Below are 22,026 nucleotides of genomic sequence, written 5' to 3' on the forward strand. Positions count from 1 at the left end.
TGGTTCTGAATTTCAGAATGCCTCTCTCCAATGCTTAGCTGGTGCAGGAGTGAGAGTGGTAAAGGCTAAGGAGAGGATAATTTTGAAAAATACCGTTAGTGTTTAGACTGTTATAGCCCATTTCTAGCAAAACAGTATCTTCAACTGAGAAATCAGTTTGCCCTATTCCACCTCTAACTCTATTCAGTTGCCACCACAGTATCTCTGGAAATTGATAGCGGAATCCTATAGGAGACAGCGATGTTAGCGACATATCTCTATTGTCCTTATCAACACCTACTGCCCTCTCCTCTCCCTCCCTTTATCTGTCTTGCCAGTTTAATACTAAATTCTGTAAACAAAAGTGGAAGTGAGGGACACGTCCTCTCAGAAATACCTGAAGCACAAAGGATGACTTCTTACTCAGTATATATGTGTCTGTGGGAAAGAAACCCCACCTGAATTCTCACAGTACATTACTAGTGCAAAGAGTAATTCATGTATGTGTATGATTATGGATATAGCCATTATAGTTATAAAATGGTACAATAACCATTATACTAATCAACAAAACCTAAATGACCATAGAAGGCAGATAAGAATGATCTCATTTGCTCATTTTGTAGACACTAGCAGATGTTGACCAGGCAATGCAAGAGATATTAGCACAACTGTCAGCTTATCCCGATCAGGAAACCTTCTCAGAGTAACAAGTTTCCTTACCACATGTGCCGGATGGGCACTGACGTGTGTTTCATGGCCACTAGTGCCCCTCCCCAGTCCAGAAACCACACGTTGTATTCCTCCTCGAAGATCTGCAAACAAATTAGGTACTGCATGAGTGCTCCACCGCACTGGGAAGGGAAGACTCAGAAGAATAATAGCAAAAGGCTCCATGCTCTCCTTCGCTTTGCAAAACGTACCTGTCTCCAGGAATTTCCACCATCAGCAGAGATGAACACGCCAACATCAGTGTAGGAAAGCTCAGAGCCAATATTACCTGCACCACAAACAAGTGTCAGACATTCTTGTATGGATGAACATAGAACTGCATTTTTCCATTTTCCAAGAAACCAAAATTACTTGGCCTGACCAGTGTTTTTTTGCTGTTCTTGATTCTATTCTGATCTAAAAACACCACCATGGTCAGGTGGCAACATTCATTTACAAGAGCTGTGCCATTTGAAAATTGGCACTGGGGAGAAATAGTATTATCAGCTTATTTTTCCAACAGATAGCACTGCTCACAACTGCAAGCCACTAAAGGCAGGCTTACTCTAGGCAAGGACCTACTTACTCAAAAATCTGTGTATGAAACCCCATGCCCATTTGGTGCCTACAAATCATCAGAATGGCAGCAGAATAGTGGCCACTGTCCCCAGCCTCCAGATATTTCATTCTGTACACATTTTTCTCTGAACTTGTAGTCTTTGTGCTCTGGCTGGTGAGTTGCATCTCTGTGATGTGTCAGTCTTTGTCAAGGGTAAGGTAATTACCTCTGTCTCTACTTCTCGTGTAAGAGAGAGCATCCAAAGGGAAGTTACTCATACAGCTGAGTTTAAAGGTGAAACCAAGGCCCCAGTGAAGCCCATGATTATGGGGCTAGAAAGTCTACTCAAGATTCTGTCAAAATGCTCAAACACATAACTGATCTCAGAACCTGCAGTCAAATAAACAAAGCTTCTTCCTAGGTTTACAAATGGTTTGCAATTAATGAGGACTGTGATGTAATGAAACGTAAGTTCCACTTGAAGGAAATCTTGTTCGTTTAGGTATGAACTTCACCTGGGGGCAAAAACGGTTCAGAGAATTAAGGTGGTCAAATGACTTTGCAGCAGAGAGGTAGAAACCAGACTGAACAGCATTCTAGACAATGTTGATTATTCGCATTGACCTAGCTGTCCCAAATTGTGAGTTTAAACTTACTGGTTACTTGGTACAGTTCTTAATTTTGATCTTGTAATTTCCATTATGCTGGAAACTGTTCTGCTGACAGCCTTATAGGGTCAACTACTGTGCCTTCGCCATGCTTTAGGGAATGGATATGCCACACATCAAAGCAATGCAAAGAAAAGCTCAAACATCAACCTCAACCATATATAGAGAAAGCACAGCAGAATGCCATTTGGAGACACTACGTCAGAGCTTTAAACAGGGTTTTTTCCAAGGTCCCTCATCTGAGACAGCAGAGAGAACCTCAAATCTTGCAGCGATAAACCTTAATACAGAGAAAATAATGCACTTGGACTAAACCCCCAGCCCTCTGGAATCTCTGAGCATCTACCAATAGTTGCAAGAGAGAGATGCCCAATATCTGAAAAACTTGCAGAAGCTCTGAATAAACCTTATTAGCTTATTCCCCACACTGCCCTAAGGTCAGCATCTTGCTTCTGCTTCCAGAGTTAAAATTGCCACCAGGCTCACTGAACAATGCAGGTCTTCTCTAAATTAATTTGTTCTCATCTCCCCACTTCCTAAGAACCCAGTAGTTCAGGGAAAAGCTAGCCCAGTCACCCAGGAATTGTTTTTTCTGCTAGTTTGTCAACAGTACCTTCAATCAGTGCTAGGGGGGATTCTGGTGGTGTAAACATCTGTCCCATAGGAAGGAGGCGGATGTAACACTGACAGATACTCCATCAGAAGGCCTCCCAATGATAATGGCCCCCAGCCACCATATTGTGGTCAAACCCATGACTTCTTTATTCAAAGCCCATGAATTCTTTACCCAGTGAGCCACTCTTACACCTTCCAAATAAGACTGTTTTTAAAGCAGGTGTAATTTCCATGGAAGGAAGGGAGAACTAATATTTTTTCTTCAAAAATAGCAAAGGGAGAGGTGGCAATCTTACACATCTGTAGCACCAACAAGAGCATAATAAAAACACACTAATGAAAATATTAATTAAATTTCTGACATCTAATGCTGAAAAATGAGAAATTAAAACCCAGATGCAGGTTGACTCTCTCCTGTCACCATCATGGAATCCAACTAGCCACGTTGTTGTGACAATGCTGTTTCAAAAAATAAAATTCCTGGCTCAGGGAGGCAGGACAATTCAAGAAAGGCTTTTCCACCAGTGCTCACAATGTAGGAAATGTCACACTGTCCAACTACCTAATCTTCTTCCCTGACACCAGCAAGAGTGACCAACTGCTTTAGATGAAGATACAAGGAAAACCTGCCGCAGGCAACCATACAGAAGGACAGTCTATAGGGACACCCAGGTTCATGAGGATAAATCTACTGTGTCAGTCCAAAGGTCTGTTTAGCCCAGTGTTTTATCATGAGTGGAAGTCCTCAAGAATTAGAAACTGACTTAAAGGCAGAAACTTAAGTTTTGTATCATCATATTTTAAATATCAAAACTGGAAAACCAACTTTCCAAACAGGGATTTCCAGGTTGTGGCAAGGAAAGAGAGTAAAAATGTGAGATCCTGTTGCTATCAATTCTTTCTGTCTGTTTTCCTGTGCAAACCTGTTCCATTATTTTCTTCATTCTCTCCATCTAGTTTCTTTCAGCTACATGGATTCAACCTTCACCAAACGTAACTAACTCCCAAACAAGTCAAGAGGATTTGGCAGCTGTACAATTAGATACTAAACCATAATTCTTCCCTTTGCAAGAATCCAACCTCTGTCCTCATATCAAGAGTCCGAGTTTCCAATCATTGCTGGAAATGTACCACTGTAAATCAAAGTAAAACACAGAGTGTTTGAGCAGCCAATGCCTGTGAGAATAAGTGGCAATGCTTATCCTGGAACACATTTGCCAACATGGTGAGACATTCCCGTTGTTGTGAAACTGGTTAGTGGAAACAGATGTGTATATTCCCAACAGGTTAAGCTTTTTATGGTACAAAGCAGTAAGGCAGAAATTATATTCTACCTTCTAAAGGTTAATTGTTAGACTGGGGAAAGCATTCATCCCATGCACTGGCAGCTTAAAAAGAACCTCATTTACTGACAGTTTAGATCAATGCCTAGAATCTCACTGTCCTGCTGCCTCTATTTGCTTCCTAAAAGGTTAAAGAAAAAAGCCTCTGCAATCACAGCATCATGAGTAGGACTCGCTCCTAAGCATCCATCTAGCAAGTGTGACCTGCCAGGAGTGATGACTCCACTTGGCTATTCATAGGAAGATCTGGAGGTTTAAACCAAATTATCTCACCCCATTTGGCCTGGATCAGTGAACTGGAAATCACATGGTGTTTCCCTTGTTGAGATATAAATGTCATGAAGGGAACCCGTCTCTCAGGTTCTGGGTTAGTCTGGCAGACACATGGAAGCACAGAAGGACATGAGAATGGAAATGGTGGGAAGAAAGAGTGTAAATTCATATGGGCAATATGCTAACATGACACACTTGCAAGACACTGCTAGGCTGAACAGGACAAAGGAGATAAACTGAGCCTTAGAAAGAACGGTCAAGTATTTGGACATATTGAGCATAGGTAGGAGCCTCCCTGTGAAAAGGTAGGACAGCCTATATGCTTCAGAGGCCAACTTTCAATAGCACCAGCCATTCAGAAAGCACTTTGTTAGCCCAGCAGCTCCCACAGAGCTGTGTGAGTTCTGAGGGTGGTTGGTAGCTCCGTCCATCCTGATCAGGCTGCACGCTGTGTGCACACAGGGCCTGTGACGGTTGTCAGATTAGTTACAGTGGGTCAGCCATTGCCACCGTGAAGCACTGTAGCAGCAGGTCACCATTAAAACATCACCACCTGCCAAAGCACTATTTTGCAGAACAACCCACGACAAGAATGACCCATGCAGAGTTGATGAAGTGCTGCTAGCCTTGGAGCAATACAGTGTTGAAAGTAGGTGCCATGCACAAGACAGGCACTCATGAGGTCCAGGCTTCACCTGACAGGCTTTGTGACAACTCTGTGCTTGCTACTCAAAAGGTGGAATGTATTGACACCTCCTAAGAGCATAGCCATGATTATATGCCCTATTCTCATTCATGGTAACTCCAGCAAACAGGTAGACACCTACATCAGTGGTTGTAATGATGTCAAGTGAGAGGAGTTAGTAATGCCAGTTGGTAATGATCCCTTGCAGGTGTGGGCTTAGACCTGCATATGGGTTATTGTAGAGCAACAAATACCTGACAGGCATTACCTTTTTTGAAGTCGGGGCCCACATGACTTCTCCTAGCAAACAGGAGTTCATGTGAATTAGCTCAGCACTTGCTGAAACAGAGCTGAAAGCTTTTACACCAACAGAAAACATCTCATATACTCTCAGGCTCCCAGTGAGGCATGTGTGAGTGGTGAGAAGCACTTATGTTCTTACCTGTTGCCACCAGCAGCCCAGGAGCTGTCTCTTTGCTGGAAATGCTTCCCGAAGTATACGGATTCTCCGAGAGTTGCAGATGTAAGTGCAATGAGCAAAAGGGCTGTTGACAGGAAACAAACAAAAGGCAGAAGCTTTAATATGCAACAAGTTAAATACCAGAGGAACCCTTGGCGACTGCACACAGATGCTCCGATGCTTCTGAAAATGACCCCTCTGCTCTTAGCACTGTTACAAATAGCAGCATATGTTCATTTTCTGAATAATGATCATAAAAGTAGCTGAGAGCAAGAGAAGCAGGAGCACTGCATTACAAGCATGTCTGCACTTGTTTTTACCAACAACCTGATCTAGAGCACTTTTTCCCAGAAACTTTCTTATTCTGACCTAGGTTCCATAAAAAAGCTCAAGAAAGAGGGACAGAATTTTCCCTTAAAATCTATGAAGCTATAGAAAAAAAATCTGCTCAATTCACTTAACACAGAAAAAACTAGGGAGAGTTTTGTTAACCCAGTGACTAAAATAAGCAGCTCTGAAAGAGTCAGTTGTGCTTTGGAAAAGGTCTGCCACTCACCAGCTGGCAAACTATAGGATCCCCTCTTACATCGGTGTCTGGTGCCTGCAGCAAACGCCAGTCTCTGCCCTTGTTGTAGGTAATGAAAGTCTTGATTTGGTCATCTATCTTCCTGTTAGCCAGGAATATGCCTTTGATCCCTGCTACCTAGGAAAAATGGAGAGAGATGAAAAAATACATCGGAAGAACAGGCCAAAAGTGAGGCCCATCTAAGCACTCTCAGGAAAGGAAGGTCTCTGAAAAAGCAATAAAGTCATCTCAATCCAGCCTTAGAAGACTCTGAATGGCATTACAAGCACATCTTGATGATGCCTGCAGAGCTGAAAGGCCTCGTGCAGTCTCTCTCTCTGGAAGAAAGAGACAAGGATGTTCACAGAGCAAATCCCCAGGAAACAGCCCACTTTGGGATATCCTTGAGTGCTTGCAGGCAGGCTGATGATGGGCTTGAAGGTACAGCATGCACCATGTCCCAGATGAGCTCTGTGAGTTTGAGGATGTGGTCTGCCCCACTCCCTCCCCAGATTGTCATAACATGGGAGATAGCAGGTCATAACAGAAGCAGCGTGGGATCCTTCTGTGTTGGTCTTTTTTTCCTTTTACACAAAAGATTGATATCCTGAATATGCTGAAACACTGATGTTTTGCAAACTTGATTTCTTCACTTTCCTTCCACTCCCAAATTCTGTCAAAATCAACCCAGTTGTTCCAAATGTTTTGATTTTTGTCAGCAGAACCCATTCCAGCAGAATATGGTCCTGTCAAAATTTCCCCAAGAAGATTTTGTGTTGAGTCTGGTCTCTGCTGCACAGCTGTGAAAGTGAGACAGGAAGAAGGAACTTGCTGCAAATTCGCACCTTCCTGGCAACAGCCAGGATGTAAATCCTTCTACTCTAAAGCCCCCTGAGTGACACTACCCTTTCAATGACCCTGTGAAAATCTCTATCAGCATTTAACAGTAAAGAGTCTATGATACACAGCTGGGAAACACAGAGTTTGCCCAGGAATGGGAGATGATGCATGTTTATTTTAGGTGGTTCATCACAACACAGAAATATATCTTTTTTTCAGAGGCAGGAAAATACATTTAACTAGGTGAAAATAAAATGTAAACCCTGCCCTTCACACTGACCCATGCGTTATTTGTGAGTTTTCTCTCATTGCCTTAACCTACCTGGATTTTTGTAAACAAATTGATGATGATGTTAAATGGGCATTATTCTGGCTGAAATAAATAAATGTATAATCCTAACTTCTACATGTAACTGCAAAAACATTTCTCCACCTAACAGTAGAAGTCAGCCTGCAACCATTACTATTAGTATTACTGGTTGGTTGTTGCTGGCAAAGCACTGATCCCTGAATTTCAGCAGATCTTCCATCCAATGAGTTTAGACACACCAAAACCAGAACGCTCTGAAGAAACCAGGAACTGGAAAAAGTACTCTGAAGGGACTGCTGTTGGCCAAGGCTGAAAGGCCTGACAGAAGAATGAGAATGGAAGATGATTCAGGGTAGAAGTTATCCAGCAGTTATCTCTGGGCAAATGGCACCTATAAACTTTTGCTTATAATTCAAAAACTGCTCAGTGCTCACAAAAGTGGAATCCACATTCCCTGCCTGTGAGCAGGTGTCTCTAGCTGTCGCAGGGGAAAAACAGTATTTTGAGAGCTTCTCTAGACTTCGACGTTAGGATGAGAAAGATAACGGTTTTCCCTTTTGGAAATGCCACATAGCTAACCAGTCATTGTCTTGAAAACAACCAGTTGTCACACCTATAGCAGAATGTACTGCATCTATTCCTACATGCGTTGGCTCAGCATCAAATCCAGTAAATGCCTCTGGGCTGATCCCAAAACAAATTAAGATCCTGGAAGGTCAGTAAGAGATTTACACTTGCTTGAACTAGCAAGCAGTTGCTCTTCCTTGTAGGGTGACCTTTACTGCATACCTCATAAAGGTCAATGATGATATTCCCCTCCAGTCCTCGACTGCTTTTCACATTTTCCAAGGCCAGGGTGAAGTACACCCCTCGGGTGTCTGAGATATACAGGTTGTACGTATCGTTCTGGTTCCACTCTTGAACAGCTGCAAACACCTGATTCTCATCGGTGCTGATAATATGCATGTCCTGTTAAAAGAAGACAAAAGGCCTATTACTGAGTATCTCTTTATTTCTTTGCCCTTTGGGACATGTAGTAATTACTATGACTTATGAAAGAATGGAGATGGAGCATGAATTATAGGTATGTTAAACAATTTTCTGTTAGAGCAAGCCAATAAATTACCACCATTGTGACTTTTCTGCATTTCATTTTTTTAATGATCACCAGCTGGGCGAAGGGTTTTTGCTTTCTTCATTTTTGGTAGCTTCAAGGAATTTCATCCAGTTTCATTTTTTATTTATAAATTTGAAAGTCAGTTTTATCACTCGTGGAAGATTCACAACCTTGGAGCCTGGAGTCCTTATAGTCACTAAGCATGGTATAGCACCAGGCTAAAAGCAGTGACAATTTCCATCCACATGCTGAACTAACGGGCTTGTGCTTCCAACTGGTAAAGAACCAGTTTCAAAAAAACTGGGAGTTCACATTTATTTGAAGCTGAGGTATAGGGATCAGTTTGAGCTAATGCTGGTAGTGATCTTTAATAACATAGTTTTCTATTGAGAGCTTGTCTGAGATCTATTATCCCACTACATACAGGCTATCAAATAAACCACCCACTAACCTTTGTTGGATTCCTGCTGCTGACCAAGATATGAAGGTCCAGCAAGGGTTTCCCTCTTTAGTTTTAATATCAAAGGGACCGGACAGTGCATTTTCTCAGTATTCTTTTAAAGCAGGTTCATGGAAATTATTTCCAGGGTGATGATGAGTATTGAAGCACTTCATCCTTGCCACCGTTGTTGAAAAAACTAACACTGGTTCAGCTAGAAGCAAAATCACTGTGATTATGTGGGACTTCATTTATCTATTTGTATCTATTTAAAATTTCCCCAGGGTGCCAAGGAGCCTTGATTAATTTCTTGCACTGTTTCTGCATCAAGAAACCATAATTCTGGAAGTCTCCCAAAGGACGGAGCGACCTGATTTGGGGGAAGAATATCTGGGGGAAGATCAGCTCAATATCCCCATCCTTCCTAGGAGGCAACTTAATCTTCTGTGTGAGGTATCTAGATGAAAAGTTGGGGTTGATTAGATGGGGCTATTTCTAATAGACCTAACATAGCCTATCAGCATAGGATGGGGAGAAAAAACATTTGAGGGCCTAATTCTGTCCCAGTGAGTGCAATCAGTGGGAGGTTTCCCATTTCCCTGAAGGAAGACTAAATCAGGAAGTTTGTTCTTGCCCAACAGCTCTAATTCCTTAAAGATTAAGTACATACCCAACCTATTCCAGCAGTGTGAAAATAGAGCAAAACACCCAATGACTTCAATCTGTTTTGACCACTTGCAGTGGAAATATTGCATTACCCTATTGCCAGCCTCACATACGTACAACTCCAGCAGAGTTCATTAATCTACAGCTGACAGGATAGTTATTACTGTACAGCAAAAATGTTCTAGTGACTAAGGGCAGCATAAACAAGCCTCTTCTACACGGCTACAAACCGTGTCATTCCACCACCATGGAATGACAAACAAAAGAAACTATATCTGTGCTATACAGGTGTCAATACATTATGGACTGTGATCAACCCAAATGGGAAGAAGTTGAAGTGCAATATTAGGAGTTTGAGATGCAAATTTCTCACAACTCTTAAGTTTTCCAGTACAAGTTAAAGCAAATATGCTTATCTGCTAGACTGCAGATACCCCACAGGCAATCAGAAGGGGAGATCCAGCCCACAAAGCAAATCTAGCCAACGGTCTTACAATTATCCCACCAAAATTTTCACTTGTGGAAGGAAGGGGAAGGCCATTACTGTTGATTATCAGCCCTCTATGACAGTACCCTCAACAGCCATTCTGAGGCTCCAAAGAGCAGCAGTGGTCTCAGCTGCCCATCAGGCTATCCAGAAACTTGTATCCAGCCAAGGCACTGGAAAGGTTGGTCCCTTCTGTTCTACACAATCCCAGGCAATGACTACACTATGGAATTTGAGTATAATTCCAGGAACATATTCTCCTTGCTGAGGCTTGCACCATTTGGTCTGGTAGAAAGCTCAGGCCTAAGAACGTAAATCCAGGCAGAGTTATATGAGACGTACTAACTTCCCTCCCTCCCAGCTTTGCCAGTCCGTGTTAATCTTAGGCCATCTCAGTCACCTCCTAAGCAGCATCACAGAGTGGTTCTGTGTGTCCAAAGCATCAATAAAACACAACTTTTAGGGAGCCAACTCCACCTCCATGACTTCTTGGCAATGTCCTGCCATAGGATGGGGACAGTGGAGCTGCTGTAGCCTGTGCTTCTCTCACTGTATGGAGACTGCAGTAGTGCTTAGCATCCTAACCATTCTCCAGGACCCTCAGTGTCACAGCCAGGCTTACAGAAAAATCATTAATAGAGAACAGAGTAAGACTGGGGAAAGGTGTTCATAGAACTCTGGTCAAGGAGAAGTTGGTTTGAGCTCTATTTTCTGAGGTATCTTTTCATTCCCATTTGCTCTTTACAGAGGAAAAATGAAACTGCTCTTCCTGAAATGCTCACTAATCAAAGGGAGAGAGAGGTAAAGATCCCAAATCCATATTTAAGAAAGATCATTCAAGCAGCACAACAAATGGAGCTCCCCAGAGAGGTACCCCACCGAGGTGCTTCACCACTGGGCAGGCTATGCTATTCAAGATATTACATGTCTGTGTTCATAAATGGTGCACTCACCTTAGGAAGAGAGTATTTGGGCAATTTAATCTGTGCGAAAGGCTCTCGTCTGTATGACACATAGTAATTTGCTCTTCCCCCAGCTGTCACCTGTGGAAACACCAAAGAGAGTGAGTGATGACCTTTCCAAGACACCCTATGCTGACACCTCTAAGAGGGTTTAACAACCTTTCTTTCAGATATCTTTTCTATGACCTGCACAGCTGTCCCTAAAAGCATCTGTATAACTCCAAAGAAATCCCAGGCTTGAGAGCGCTGGAGCATTATTTATTTAAGCTATGCTATTGAACTTTCCATTTTGTCTCTCATGCTTCAAATCCAGCATGATTTTAACATCTCAGGAAAAAGGGAAAAGTGCGTATAAAGTTTAAGGTCTTGAGTGGGGAAAGAAGATGATCTGGTTTCATCACATGGTTCCAGCTCAACTACCTTGGGCAAGTAATTTAAAGTCTCTGTGCTTCTGTTCCTCTCCTGTAAGAAGGAGATAATACCTCTTTCCTCTGCTGCTTCCCAGCCTTGTGTGTTTGCACTATAAGTCCCTTGGGGCCAGGGTTGTCTTCCAACAACCTTTTACAGTGACTAACAGCAGAGATCCACACTAGCACCATTTAATGCAAACAGTAAATGCAATGAATGCGCTCTTGGAAAGCTGGGGCTAAGCTCTTAGATGCCATGTCACTAGAAAACTGATTTCTCTGAAATCATACTATCTCTGAACAAGGATGGGGGGGGGGAACTGATAGACGTCCAAATCTGTGGTTTTATGAACTGAGCGAGCTGTAAAGGCTACACATAAATGCCATGCATCGATGAGATCTAGCCCTGATAATTTATAAAATATGGGATTTTAAACCTGTCACTAGTCACTTACCCTTGCTGTGGTTGTTCTTTCTGGCAACATTTCAGGCCTGGCTGCAGCAAGGCTTACATCGGTGAATTTCCTATATTCTGCTGTTTTGGCAGTCTTGCAGGTTTTAAGATAGAACAATACACAAAGCACTTCTCTATTATATGGAATGTCATTTGCTGGCTTCTTAAGTTGCCAATAAAGCTAACAGAAAGGTCCTAGATTCTCTCCTAGATATACTTCCTTTCATCTGACAGTGATATTTCAGAATGAGCTTACAAGGAATATTGCTATAGCATCAATTATATTCTCAGCAGTGATATCACCTCTAGATAGTGGCTTTCTTCCCTAGAGAAGCTGCCATTCAAAGGACACAATATTACTGGTCGTGAAATTTGATATCTAATCAACTCAAGATAAGGCTTTTCTATTGACAGTTTGAAGAACTGCAAAGAAAGGAAGGTTTAGAAATAAGACAGGCTTCTACACTAAGACTTCCCCTTTTGCTTGTTTCCCATTATTACTTGTAATGTTATCATAGCTGCATTTAGCGCTCCCAAAAGAAAAAAACAACCACCATTATACCACACATTGCACAAGAAGGCAGAAGAATGACCCATAACACAGAAAACAAACTCTATACAGACAACATATGGCTAAAGTCAAGGGAAAACACAGACATGAAAATCTAAAGTGTTTTGCCTATGGTTTCAAAACAAGCCAGTGGCAGAGACAGGGAGAGAACAGGAGTCGTTTGACTCTCACTTCATATAAAGTGCACTGTGGACTGGCACAGTAGCATTCTGGGGTCCTGCTCTCCAGCTGTGAGGATGGTGAAAGGGTTGTGAGTGTTATTTCTGAAGGGTATCTTTCCCATCTAATACTACCACATCAAAATCAAGTTTTCACAGGAGAACACAGACTATGCAGTTGATTCAGTCCAACTCAAAGATAAAAATTCATGTTTGCAGTAATTGTATCTCTCTATCAGCTGTACAGGAGTTGCCCAAAGGATCCCGCACTTCTAGGTCATATTACCCATATAGCACAGGGAATATTTAAATATCCCCTCTTGGTGATATTTCTGACCTCCAGTGGAAGATCCAAATTCTCAAATGATGTAACTCTGCCACATGAACTCATTTTACAGCACTCATGATTTCAACACCAAATCATTATTTGTAGCAGAGTCCAGATAGGACTGAATGTGTCCAGTGACTACTTGGTAAGGACCCTGGGTTCAATATCCACCTCTTCTGATGGGCTGAGACATGGTCATCAACTCATCTTTAAGATGCAGACATGAATATTTGCATACATTGCAAATGCTGTGATGACTAATTAACATTGGGAACAGTCCAACAATCTTCAAGTTAATCACATGAACATAGAGTGGCAGAAATATCAAGGGGTGATCAAATTCCCCCCTCTGTGCCAAGACAGGATCTACTCCAAGTCTTCCACACTCAAAAGATTTTACATCGTTTTTTTGGCTTTATGCCATGGCAAACTGGTACCTAGAGGGTTTTTGTTTGGATTTTTGGTTTGTTTGTTTGTCTGGTTTTTAAGGCAAAAAGGTAGGATTCAAACACTGTTCAATTTCACTATGCATTAGCTAAACTTCCTTTCAGTCCTCTACCTGGACTAGGTCACCTTGACAAAGGTTTAGAAACAGAAATCTTTGTGGTCTATGGTCTTTCTGAGCCAGTTAATATGAAGCCACCCACAATTCTGTTGGCAGGAGTTGTGTGAAGCTTTTCCCAGCCAGGACCTCATCTTTGCATGATTTACATGCACAGTTATAACAGTTCCAAAAAATGATCAAGCCTTCAATAAAGTTTTGGCAAGCACTGTGGTAGAGAATGAATTTTGGAAGGCCCAACTAAATTTATTTTGATGAACTTTTCCTTTTCATATGAGCAAACTCTCCAACACTGTAAATCCCAGAGATTATGATAGTGTTTTGCCCTCTAATGCCTCCTTTTAGTTCACATTTGATGAATGTCACCCAATTATTTGCTGTGAGCTCATCTGTCATCCTCTGTACAGAATTAGCTGGGTTTGTCTTTTTCCTCCTCCTTTGCTAATGGCTGGTTCGTTAATCTGTTTTTCTGGATTTCTATTTTATGTGTTTAATTGGGCTTCTGGCCAGTGGAAATTATTCCTTTGGACAAATGTGTTTGTCATTAAACACATCTGTCTTTCCTAACCTATGTTTCTTCCTCCTTCCACTCATGGTCTACTACTTTTCTTTAATACCTCCACATTTTGTTTCAAGACAAAAGTCTGGTCTCACTTACATCAGTTGACACTTAGGAACAGAAACACAAGAAGCTTCTCTTTAAAGGCCCTGAAAGTTTTAGTATGCTGGCTCATACTCCCTCCTGACCTCCAATGGGACAGAGTGCATCAAACATGGAAGACAACAAATATGTTCACAAGGCTGCAGAGAATTAGAGAAAATCTGTCATGGAATCTATTCATCTCCATAATTTCTGTGACATATCTAGAAACACTAAGCCAATTCTCATGTTAATGACTGAATATGGTTCTTTAAGGGCAGGTTTTGTTTCTCTTTTTTTTCTTAGATAGATGTTCATCTTCACCAAAAAAACACGTGCCACCTAAAAGAGCTTGGAAAGCAAGCAGAATGAGTTATGAGGTCCCAGAATGTACAGACACATTAGACGATGTCAGGAACTGTAGACCACAGTGTACCAGGCTTCATTCTCATCTTCTTGGCTAGCTGATGCTGGGACCTGTAATTTCCAATGTAAGGCAGGTATTGATGTAACAAATATGGAACTGCTAAATTTCTGAAATGACCCTGGGCTAAGCAAGACTCCATCTGCCTCCTGCTGATCAAAGAACTCGCAGAAAGCGTAAAGGAACATGCACTGATGCTGACAGCGTGCAGGTATCAGACGCTTCCTAAGCTAATGGCTAAAAGGGAACAAAGGGCTCTTTTCTACCTAGCTTGTTAGCCTGGGTGGTTTACAATGATAACAATCATTTGCCCTGCACAGTTATTGGAACAGGTCATCTGCTTTTTACACTGTTGATAATGTTCAAAGCAAAAGAGAATTGGTAATAGCACAGGTCAACCCACAATGACCAGACATGTTTAGACGTTTGTGATTCCTGTAATTTACCTCCCACTTCAAGCATAGTAAGTGGTGAGACAGTCCATTACAGAACCAAGTTTTAAACTTCTTTGTCGATAGTAAGTAGTTGATAGTACATAGTTGATGTTATTTTCAATAAACCCCTCACTTTTTTTCTGAGGTGATGTCCTCTGCTTGTAGAGTTTCCTCCTTCCCATTAACATAAAATGAGTTGGTAGAAGTCAAAAGTTGAGAAACACTGTGTCAGTATTGTAATGGCATCCCAGATCTGTGTTCTCCACCTCCATAGGGTGCCCTGGCATCCCTCCTCGCTGCTTTAACTTTAGTTACCCTTTCTCCTTCTCAGGGGCATAAAATCTCATAAATCAGGTTGTGGATTAAAGCATGAAGGAATGATGACAAGTTAATCAGGCAGGCTGCTCCACTCACACCTTTAGTGAGGGATTTTGGTGTTCTTCAGAGCCAGCTACTGTCTAGGCCTTGCACAGGTTTGCCAACGTGAGGATTGAAAAGTTGTGCCTCCTCTCCCAAGCCTAACCCCAATGCCAGTCACAAGAGATTCAGAAGATGAGGAAGAACACATCTGCATGAACCTAGTGTAATGTTCTTCCTTCTTGATTATCCACCAGGGCCAGGATAAACCATCTTCTGGATATTTCTGTGTACTGAGGTTCTCCACTGCCCCAGCATAAATCACATCATGATAGGTACCATCTAGTCTGAATTCTCTCCCTGTGGTTTTCATTAATATCATACCTTCTGCGCAGCCATTAAAGCAATATGCAATTACCTGAGCATGCTGCAGAGACATACGGATTAGTGTTTCTGTGCGCAAAGCACCCTCAAGCTGCCTGGTAAATTCAGCAGGCTTTGAAAACATGCCACTTTTTAGTGTCAGACCCATCAGTGAAAATTTGCTAAGACAAAGAAACGTTTATTATACTGGCCCAGTCCCTGTTCACTTCCCTCTCCCCTCAGCACTATGATGGCACAGCTATAGGACAAAGTAATCTTGAGTGAAAATATTGGATTTGTTTTAAAAGCAACTCCTGCAGAAAATGTGCAAGGTTACACCAAAACATGAGCCACATTAGAGCTGCAAATGCACATTACTTACACAGAAACCAACTTAAGAGAGGAGTGTAATTGTACACATTAAATCTCCTTTTGAAGGATTTCAGAGGAAACTTATTAGTCTGCCACAGTAATCCTTTACATCTTCAGCTGCAGACAGTGCTGATAAATCAGACAACATGAGGGGAGGGGAGGGAGTGGTAAAAGAAAGTACAGCACAAGAAGCCCTAGAAATAAAATAAATATAAATAAATACATAAATGAAAATATTAATTTTATCAACAGATTTTTAGGTTCAAGTTCCGAATCTGATATTTGGCACAGCAAAGATGAAACACTGCTAGAAATGGATGGAAAGCACCCAGCAGTGAATAGGGAAGTAGCTAACTATTTACTGCCTGTCTTGCTTTAAGAAGAGCTTTTAACTACCACCTGGGATGCACTTTCTTTTATCTGTATGGATTAATTTCTCCCACTGGAGTGCTGTCCAGCATTTTAAATAGGGGCAAGAGAAGATCAGCTGTAGCAGGCATTATTCACCAGTAAAACAGGTGTAATCGTGTTCATCATTTAAACGTCTTCATACTATTAGTTTCATAATAAGCTTTTAATGATTTCTTCAATAAAAGACTCAAAGACCAAACCCTACAAGTTGGAGAGTGCTCCATTGTCCCGCCAAGCCGTTTTATCTACCATCGAACGCAAAGATAAAAATCAATCGTAGCTAAGCAGGGTGAAGTTAAAAATAAATTGCATGGATTGATTTCTGTTAAGACCTTTGGCTCCTAGTTAAAAAATGGAGGAAAGAAATTTATATTTGAACATGGTGTATTTAGCTTCTATGAAAATAAAGAGAAGGCTCTAGACTGGGAAATCAAAGTTTAATTTCTCCCCTCCTATCTTGTTTCACTGCTGAGAAGTTTCACATTAGCAAAAAACAAAAATACAAAAAAAAAATCCTTTTCTTTATTCCTGGGGAAATTTACTACTTATTTAAGTATTTAAATTGACAGCTTGAGAATGGAGGTCAGGAATCTGTATGAATTGGCACAATCTCAGGTGTGACTGCTGGGTGAAGTCTACTCACCTGATAACTGACTTCCATTCAGCAAATATGCTCATTTAGGCTAGCCTTAAATACCCAATAAACTTGAAACATACACTCATGTCCTACCAAACATAAGCACTTCCAAGTTTTCCTAAACAACCACAGTTACAACTGGTAATAATAATAAACTACTTCTCTGAGCTAAGCTCAGACTTATTTAGTTATAGAATTAGGAACTTTTTTTTCCCCTTTATAAAACCTTAAAGAGAAATGTCCCCCCACCCCAGTTCTAAGGCTATGAATAATAAATATTTTTCTTTTTACTGAGCCTGAAAAAAAACCTTCTCATAAATATATCCACTTTGATAAAAACAGAATTTGATTCTGATTAAAAAAAAAAAAAAGCATTTCTACAAAGCCATTTTCCATCAAAAGACTTCAGCTGAAATTTTTTGGACACACTCTGATGAGACTCCAGGCATCCAAAAAAGGCAATATTATCCATAGGTTCTGTACAAAGCTATCAGTGATTGTGGGTGAATACTGACATCTGCATATGTTTTAAGGAGACTTTCTGATGCAAAAGAAGACTGAACTGGTTCAACAGCTTTTGGCAGACACGTTTGCTCCTCTGAGACAGAGGAACTATTTGGATGTGTATTGTAAGAGTCCGGCTTAGCTGCACCACACAACAACATCTGAAGAAATTCTGGGTTTGCTCGTTCTCACTCATGCTAGTGAGCAGACTGAGATGCTTCCCTGCTGTGCAACTCTCTCAGTTAAGCAAAAGTCTTCTAAGTGCAAAATTGCTTCAGAGGGTGAGGAAGAGCCAGACACATGATCAGTATCAAAGAAGAGCATTTTGACTTAAACTTTTCACTTTCCACATGGAATTCCTGCCATCTGTAAGAACTGCAGCTGCTCCCACACTGCTGCATGTGCAAGCTGCGAGTAACCACCATCCCCTGCTCCTAAATGGTAACACCACAGACCCCACCACATTCAGGAGGATTATAAACCACAGCCAAGACTCTCTTCTCTCTTCCTAGCTCCCCACACACCCCTTTCTTCCTTCATCATATCGACCACAAAAAAAAAGGGCAATCACCAGAGCAGCTCAGCTTTTTGGACATGGGACTATCATATGTCCCACGACAACCTGACCTAAGGGAATCTGGAGTCAAGAGAGAGCTGTGCAGTTCCCAGGAGACTGAATCACAAATGAAACGGCATAGAAAGCTGCCAAGAAAGCTTCCCAAGAGGAGAAGTGGCAGGAGGAGCCAGGTGAGAGACAAGACCCTTTTATGAATTTCAGCCTGCAGTTAAGCACCTTGATAAATTATGCCATGGGAGTGGAAAAGGGAAGGGGCACCCACGTTCCCACTCTTTAAAGGCCTTGGAAAGTGATAATGTACTGCCTCTCAGCATGCCTCTCTGGTTAATGGTGCAAAGAACTTCCCATTTAAAGTGGAAATGGAGCAAGGTCTGAAGCAAACAGCCAGCCCTTTTCAGTCAGAGCTTGCAGGTGTCGTTCCTTGTCCTTATGTGGTAAGACAACCAGCCAAAGGCAGATCTGAGAGCGTTCATCTCCAAAGACGTTTGGCCTGCTGGAGAAAACAGGCATCACCCCCAAATTCAAACCAGGTATCAGCTTCTAAATCTCAGAGGAGTCTTCCATGCCCAGTAGCTTTGTCACAGCCATGGAAAGTGCTGAAAGTCCGAGCCACATTTCAGATCGACTTCAGGTGCACTCTGTTGGGATAGCAGAGTCTGCACCATACCAGAGAAAAAAGACAGACATAAAAAACAATCAAGATAGGTATTGATTGCCCATCCACACATCTCTGCACTGACTTACAGCCAGCTCAAATCAAAAAGGCCAAAGTTACCCTGAGGGTCTCCAAGTGCTGACAGAGACAGAAGCTTAAGGGAGGAATGGGGACAGTGTTAACTAGATGCTGAACTAGACTGGTATGACCTCTGGGAGGAAAACCATACACTGAAGGGTTTACACAAGGAAAACACAACATGATTAATAGGGGGAGGAAACATATTTTATGAGACGTACATCTATAGCTGGGGAAAAAAAAAGAAAGGACAATTTTCAGAGACCAAATCCTTCCTCAAGTCCCTTAGGTTCTCCTGAGTATGCCCAAAAGCTTCTCTGTCCCTTTTTTTAATTCTATCGGTTCCAATCTCATAAAAAATACTACCTCTCCTTGTAAAATTTGTCTCACTCGCATCCTTAGGCCACCAGCGCTATAACAGCAGTACTGCAAGCAGTCCTCATGCCACACATTCTGAAGAGTTTCATCATTATTATTGTCCCTCTCCTGATTCCTAGGGTTCTGTGTGAAAATCCAGTCCTTACATGGGTCTGCACCAGCACATTGGGAATGTCATCGGTCCCCGCTAGCGGCCAGGCTCGTCCAACACAGGACTCCAGCCACCCAGCAGAACCACTGAGCTATTGCACCTGAGATAGCTTGCACATAACCTTTGGGTAACTGGGAACAACTACTTTAACTTAGCAATAATTGGCTTTCTATGGCAGCTGTACATCTGTCCACAAGTATGTTGATTTCTGCAGAAACTGTCCCAGAGCAAAGCTGATTTCCAGTGAATGCACTGCTGTATTCATACCCCCTTAGGAGTTGTCAGGCCACCACAAATAAGCAACACTGTACTGAGACTTTTTTGGCCCAGACTCCTCACTCCCTGCAACAAGTGATGATATTTGCTCATGCTTTCTTGCATTTTCAGTGGAAAGTTTTCATCTGTTTGCAAGGAAGTGTACACAGATCATTCCTGCTCTTTTTTTTAAGTCTTTGAAGAACAAAGTAGCACTGATGTTATTTGCTTGTTTATAGGAAAATAACAAGTTTTTCTCCAAACAATGCTTTCTCACTCAAAACAGAATTTCCTGAAAAATAATCCCCATTTTCATTAAAGCTTATTGCATTTTAGACTCTTTTCAGCAACCTGAGCAATTCCATTGGAAACCCTGATACAGGACTTACTTGAAAAATATTTTCCCCAGAATTCCCCCTGTGATTTATCTTTACCATAGAAATTCTCCAAAATATCAGTACACTAGGTTAATACATAAAACAAAAGACTATCCCTGACCCCTGGGTCTTATAATATAGGCTATGCACGTGAGAATACCGTAGCAGTTCAGGTAGCTGTCAGGAAGTCAAATCTTATAGGCAGTTGCAGGTTATCTCTGCACCTAAGTTTAGAAAGTGATACTATCTCAGCAGCGAGTACTCAAAGGCACCAATAAGGAAAGGTGTGGTACAGCTCTAGAGAATGGCGTGTTACTGCTGTAGAGGAAGTATGGGCTCCACTACTGCACAGCTATATAATTGAACACAACTGACACTGACCTTAATGGCAAAGTTGCTCCTCAAATTAGCTCCTTTTTGGTGCAGTAAATAAATTCAGACATATTCCAAGGTTTTCTCAGAAATAAATGATCTGCTCCACAAGCTGTATGAATTTTAAGTATTAACCATGAAAGAAGGTGATGATACTGACTCCTGGCTACATCAGAGCAATCCTGTGAAACTTATACACACAACAGAGGGCAGGATTTTCTCTTAATGTATGAATTTTTGCAGAATTATCCTATCTTAGTGATGTGCTAGGCATCCTTAAATAACTATTGATCAATCAAATAGAAAGTCAATCAATAAATTCAGTGATCGCCTACTGTTTTATTCATAAGAATTCTTCCTACTCTCTCTTAGTAGCTATTTCTTCCTTCCTTTCTTCATTACCTTTTACATTTTTCATCATATGTTATGTTATTTATCTCCTTTGCCTGGTAACCAGTCCCAGTCTTTTCAAACTCTCTTCATGGGTAAGTGTTTTTCAAGCATAGGCTCATTCTCATTTTCTTTCTTTGCACTGCAGTTCTGCAAGATCCTTTCAGAAGTGCTGCACAAGAGCATTCCACATGATAAGGAACCATTGATTTATAATGGCACTATAACATTTTCCATACTCTTCTTTCCCCTATCCATTATGCACCACAGTATCACGTTTGCTTTGAGTGCACAGTTACACAGGTTAATGCTTCCCAAGACTCTTACACTACAGGCCTGTTGATCAACTTTATTAGAATGGATATTCACTAGTAAATAACTGTATGCAGATAATCCAAAAGGTTGATATCAATAGCTGGGATTCATCTTCCCTAATTTTAGCTGTCAAAAAGTTAGGCGTCTTCTCTAAGCTATACTTGGGTTCCTTCTAATATTAATGAGAAAGGCGCATTCAAGAGAGAGACCTATCTCATCCTGCAATAGGTGCAATAGGAGAAGATAAATTGCCCCTGAAGGTTTTGATCTCTCCACTCATTTTAGAAGAACACAGAGTACTGGTTTAGACTAAAAATCTACTGTTTTCATGACAAAACTTAAAAGAAACAAGTTCCTTTCTCTAGTCCAAGATATTACTTCTGATTTGTTCCAGCACAGACAGATCAGAACTCATGCACCCATCCTTTATGCATCTATTAAACCTCACCAGGTTCTTAACATTTAATTTGATATTTATTTATTCATCTCTGTCTAATATTTGAAATTCAAAAGAGCTGGCTCCTGTATTTCTGTCCAAGATTATCCAGACGGAATGATATGCATGAGACATTGCACACACAGTCAATCTGACAATTCCTGTAATAGGCAGCTACATCACATGGCTTGTGAGACTAATAGATCCAGCACATATCAGCATTCCTACATATGTACTGAGCAAACACTCCGCATAGCCCATCTACCATATGCTGGACACGGTGGATTTAACACACCTTCAGCTCAGGGAGGTGTGTGCTGTGAATCTGAAGCATCTGCCTGTTACTCAAGTACTACATCGACTCGATCCATGCCCAGTTTCTGCACTTATGACAGACTGCTGGACAGTCAGAAATCCTGCAAGTGCGATACAAAAAAGAGGGAAAGTGATAGACAACCTGTGAAAGGAAGAGTCTCCTGCCCAAAGCAGCAGAAATGTTCAGTGTGTATATTTAACATTTTTTAAAAGTGTGGGTATGTGATTTTCACTTCAAACACCCATTAAGCTATAATAAAACTTTGCTAAGGATAGTCAAGGCACTTGAAGTATTACATATACATACATGCATGTGTTTGTATACACACACATCCTTTTTTTTAACTTGAAGCAATTTGCAGCTATTAGCTTGAGCTGCTCACTGCTAATTTGAGGCAGAGGAATGCGCACAGCAGGCAGATGTCC

The 22,026-nt window shown here is 41.4% G+C and overlaps 1 protein-coding gene across 1 annotated transcript in view; it reads right to left on the reverse strand.

Annotated features, from left to right (window-relative positions):
* Positions 1-22,026, reverse strand: part of SORCS3 (sortilin related VPS10 domain containing receptor 3) — a 238,111-nt gene that overhangs the window by 63,348 nt on the left and 152,737 nt on the right. Inside the window, exons 8-13 of the mRNA XM_030030909.2 lie at positions 10,671-10,760; positions 7,798-7,977; positions 5,850-5,996; positions 5,276-5,378; positions 903-979; positions 703-794 (exon numbers count right to left, since the gene is read on the reverse strand). Coding sequence (XP_029886769.1) covers positions 703-794; positions 903-979; positions 5,276-5,378; positions 5,850-5,996; positions 7,798-7,977; positions 10,671-10,760 — 689 coding nt within the window. The remainder of the gene's footprint in view (positions 1-702; positions 795-902; positions 980-5,275; positions 5,379-5,849; positions 5,997-7,797; positions 7,978-10,670; positions 10,761-22,026) is intronic.

This window comes from Aquila chrysaetos, chromosome 11, assembly GCF_900496995.4.
Source record: "Aquila chrysaetos chrysaetos chromosome 11, bAquChr1.4, whole genome shotgun sequence".
Classification (NCBI taxonomy): domain Eukaryota; kingdom Metazoa; phylum Chordata; class Aves; order Accipitriformes; family Accipitridae; genus Aquila; species Aquila chrysaetos.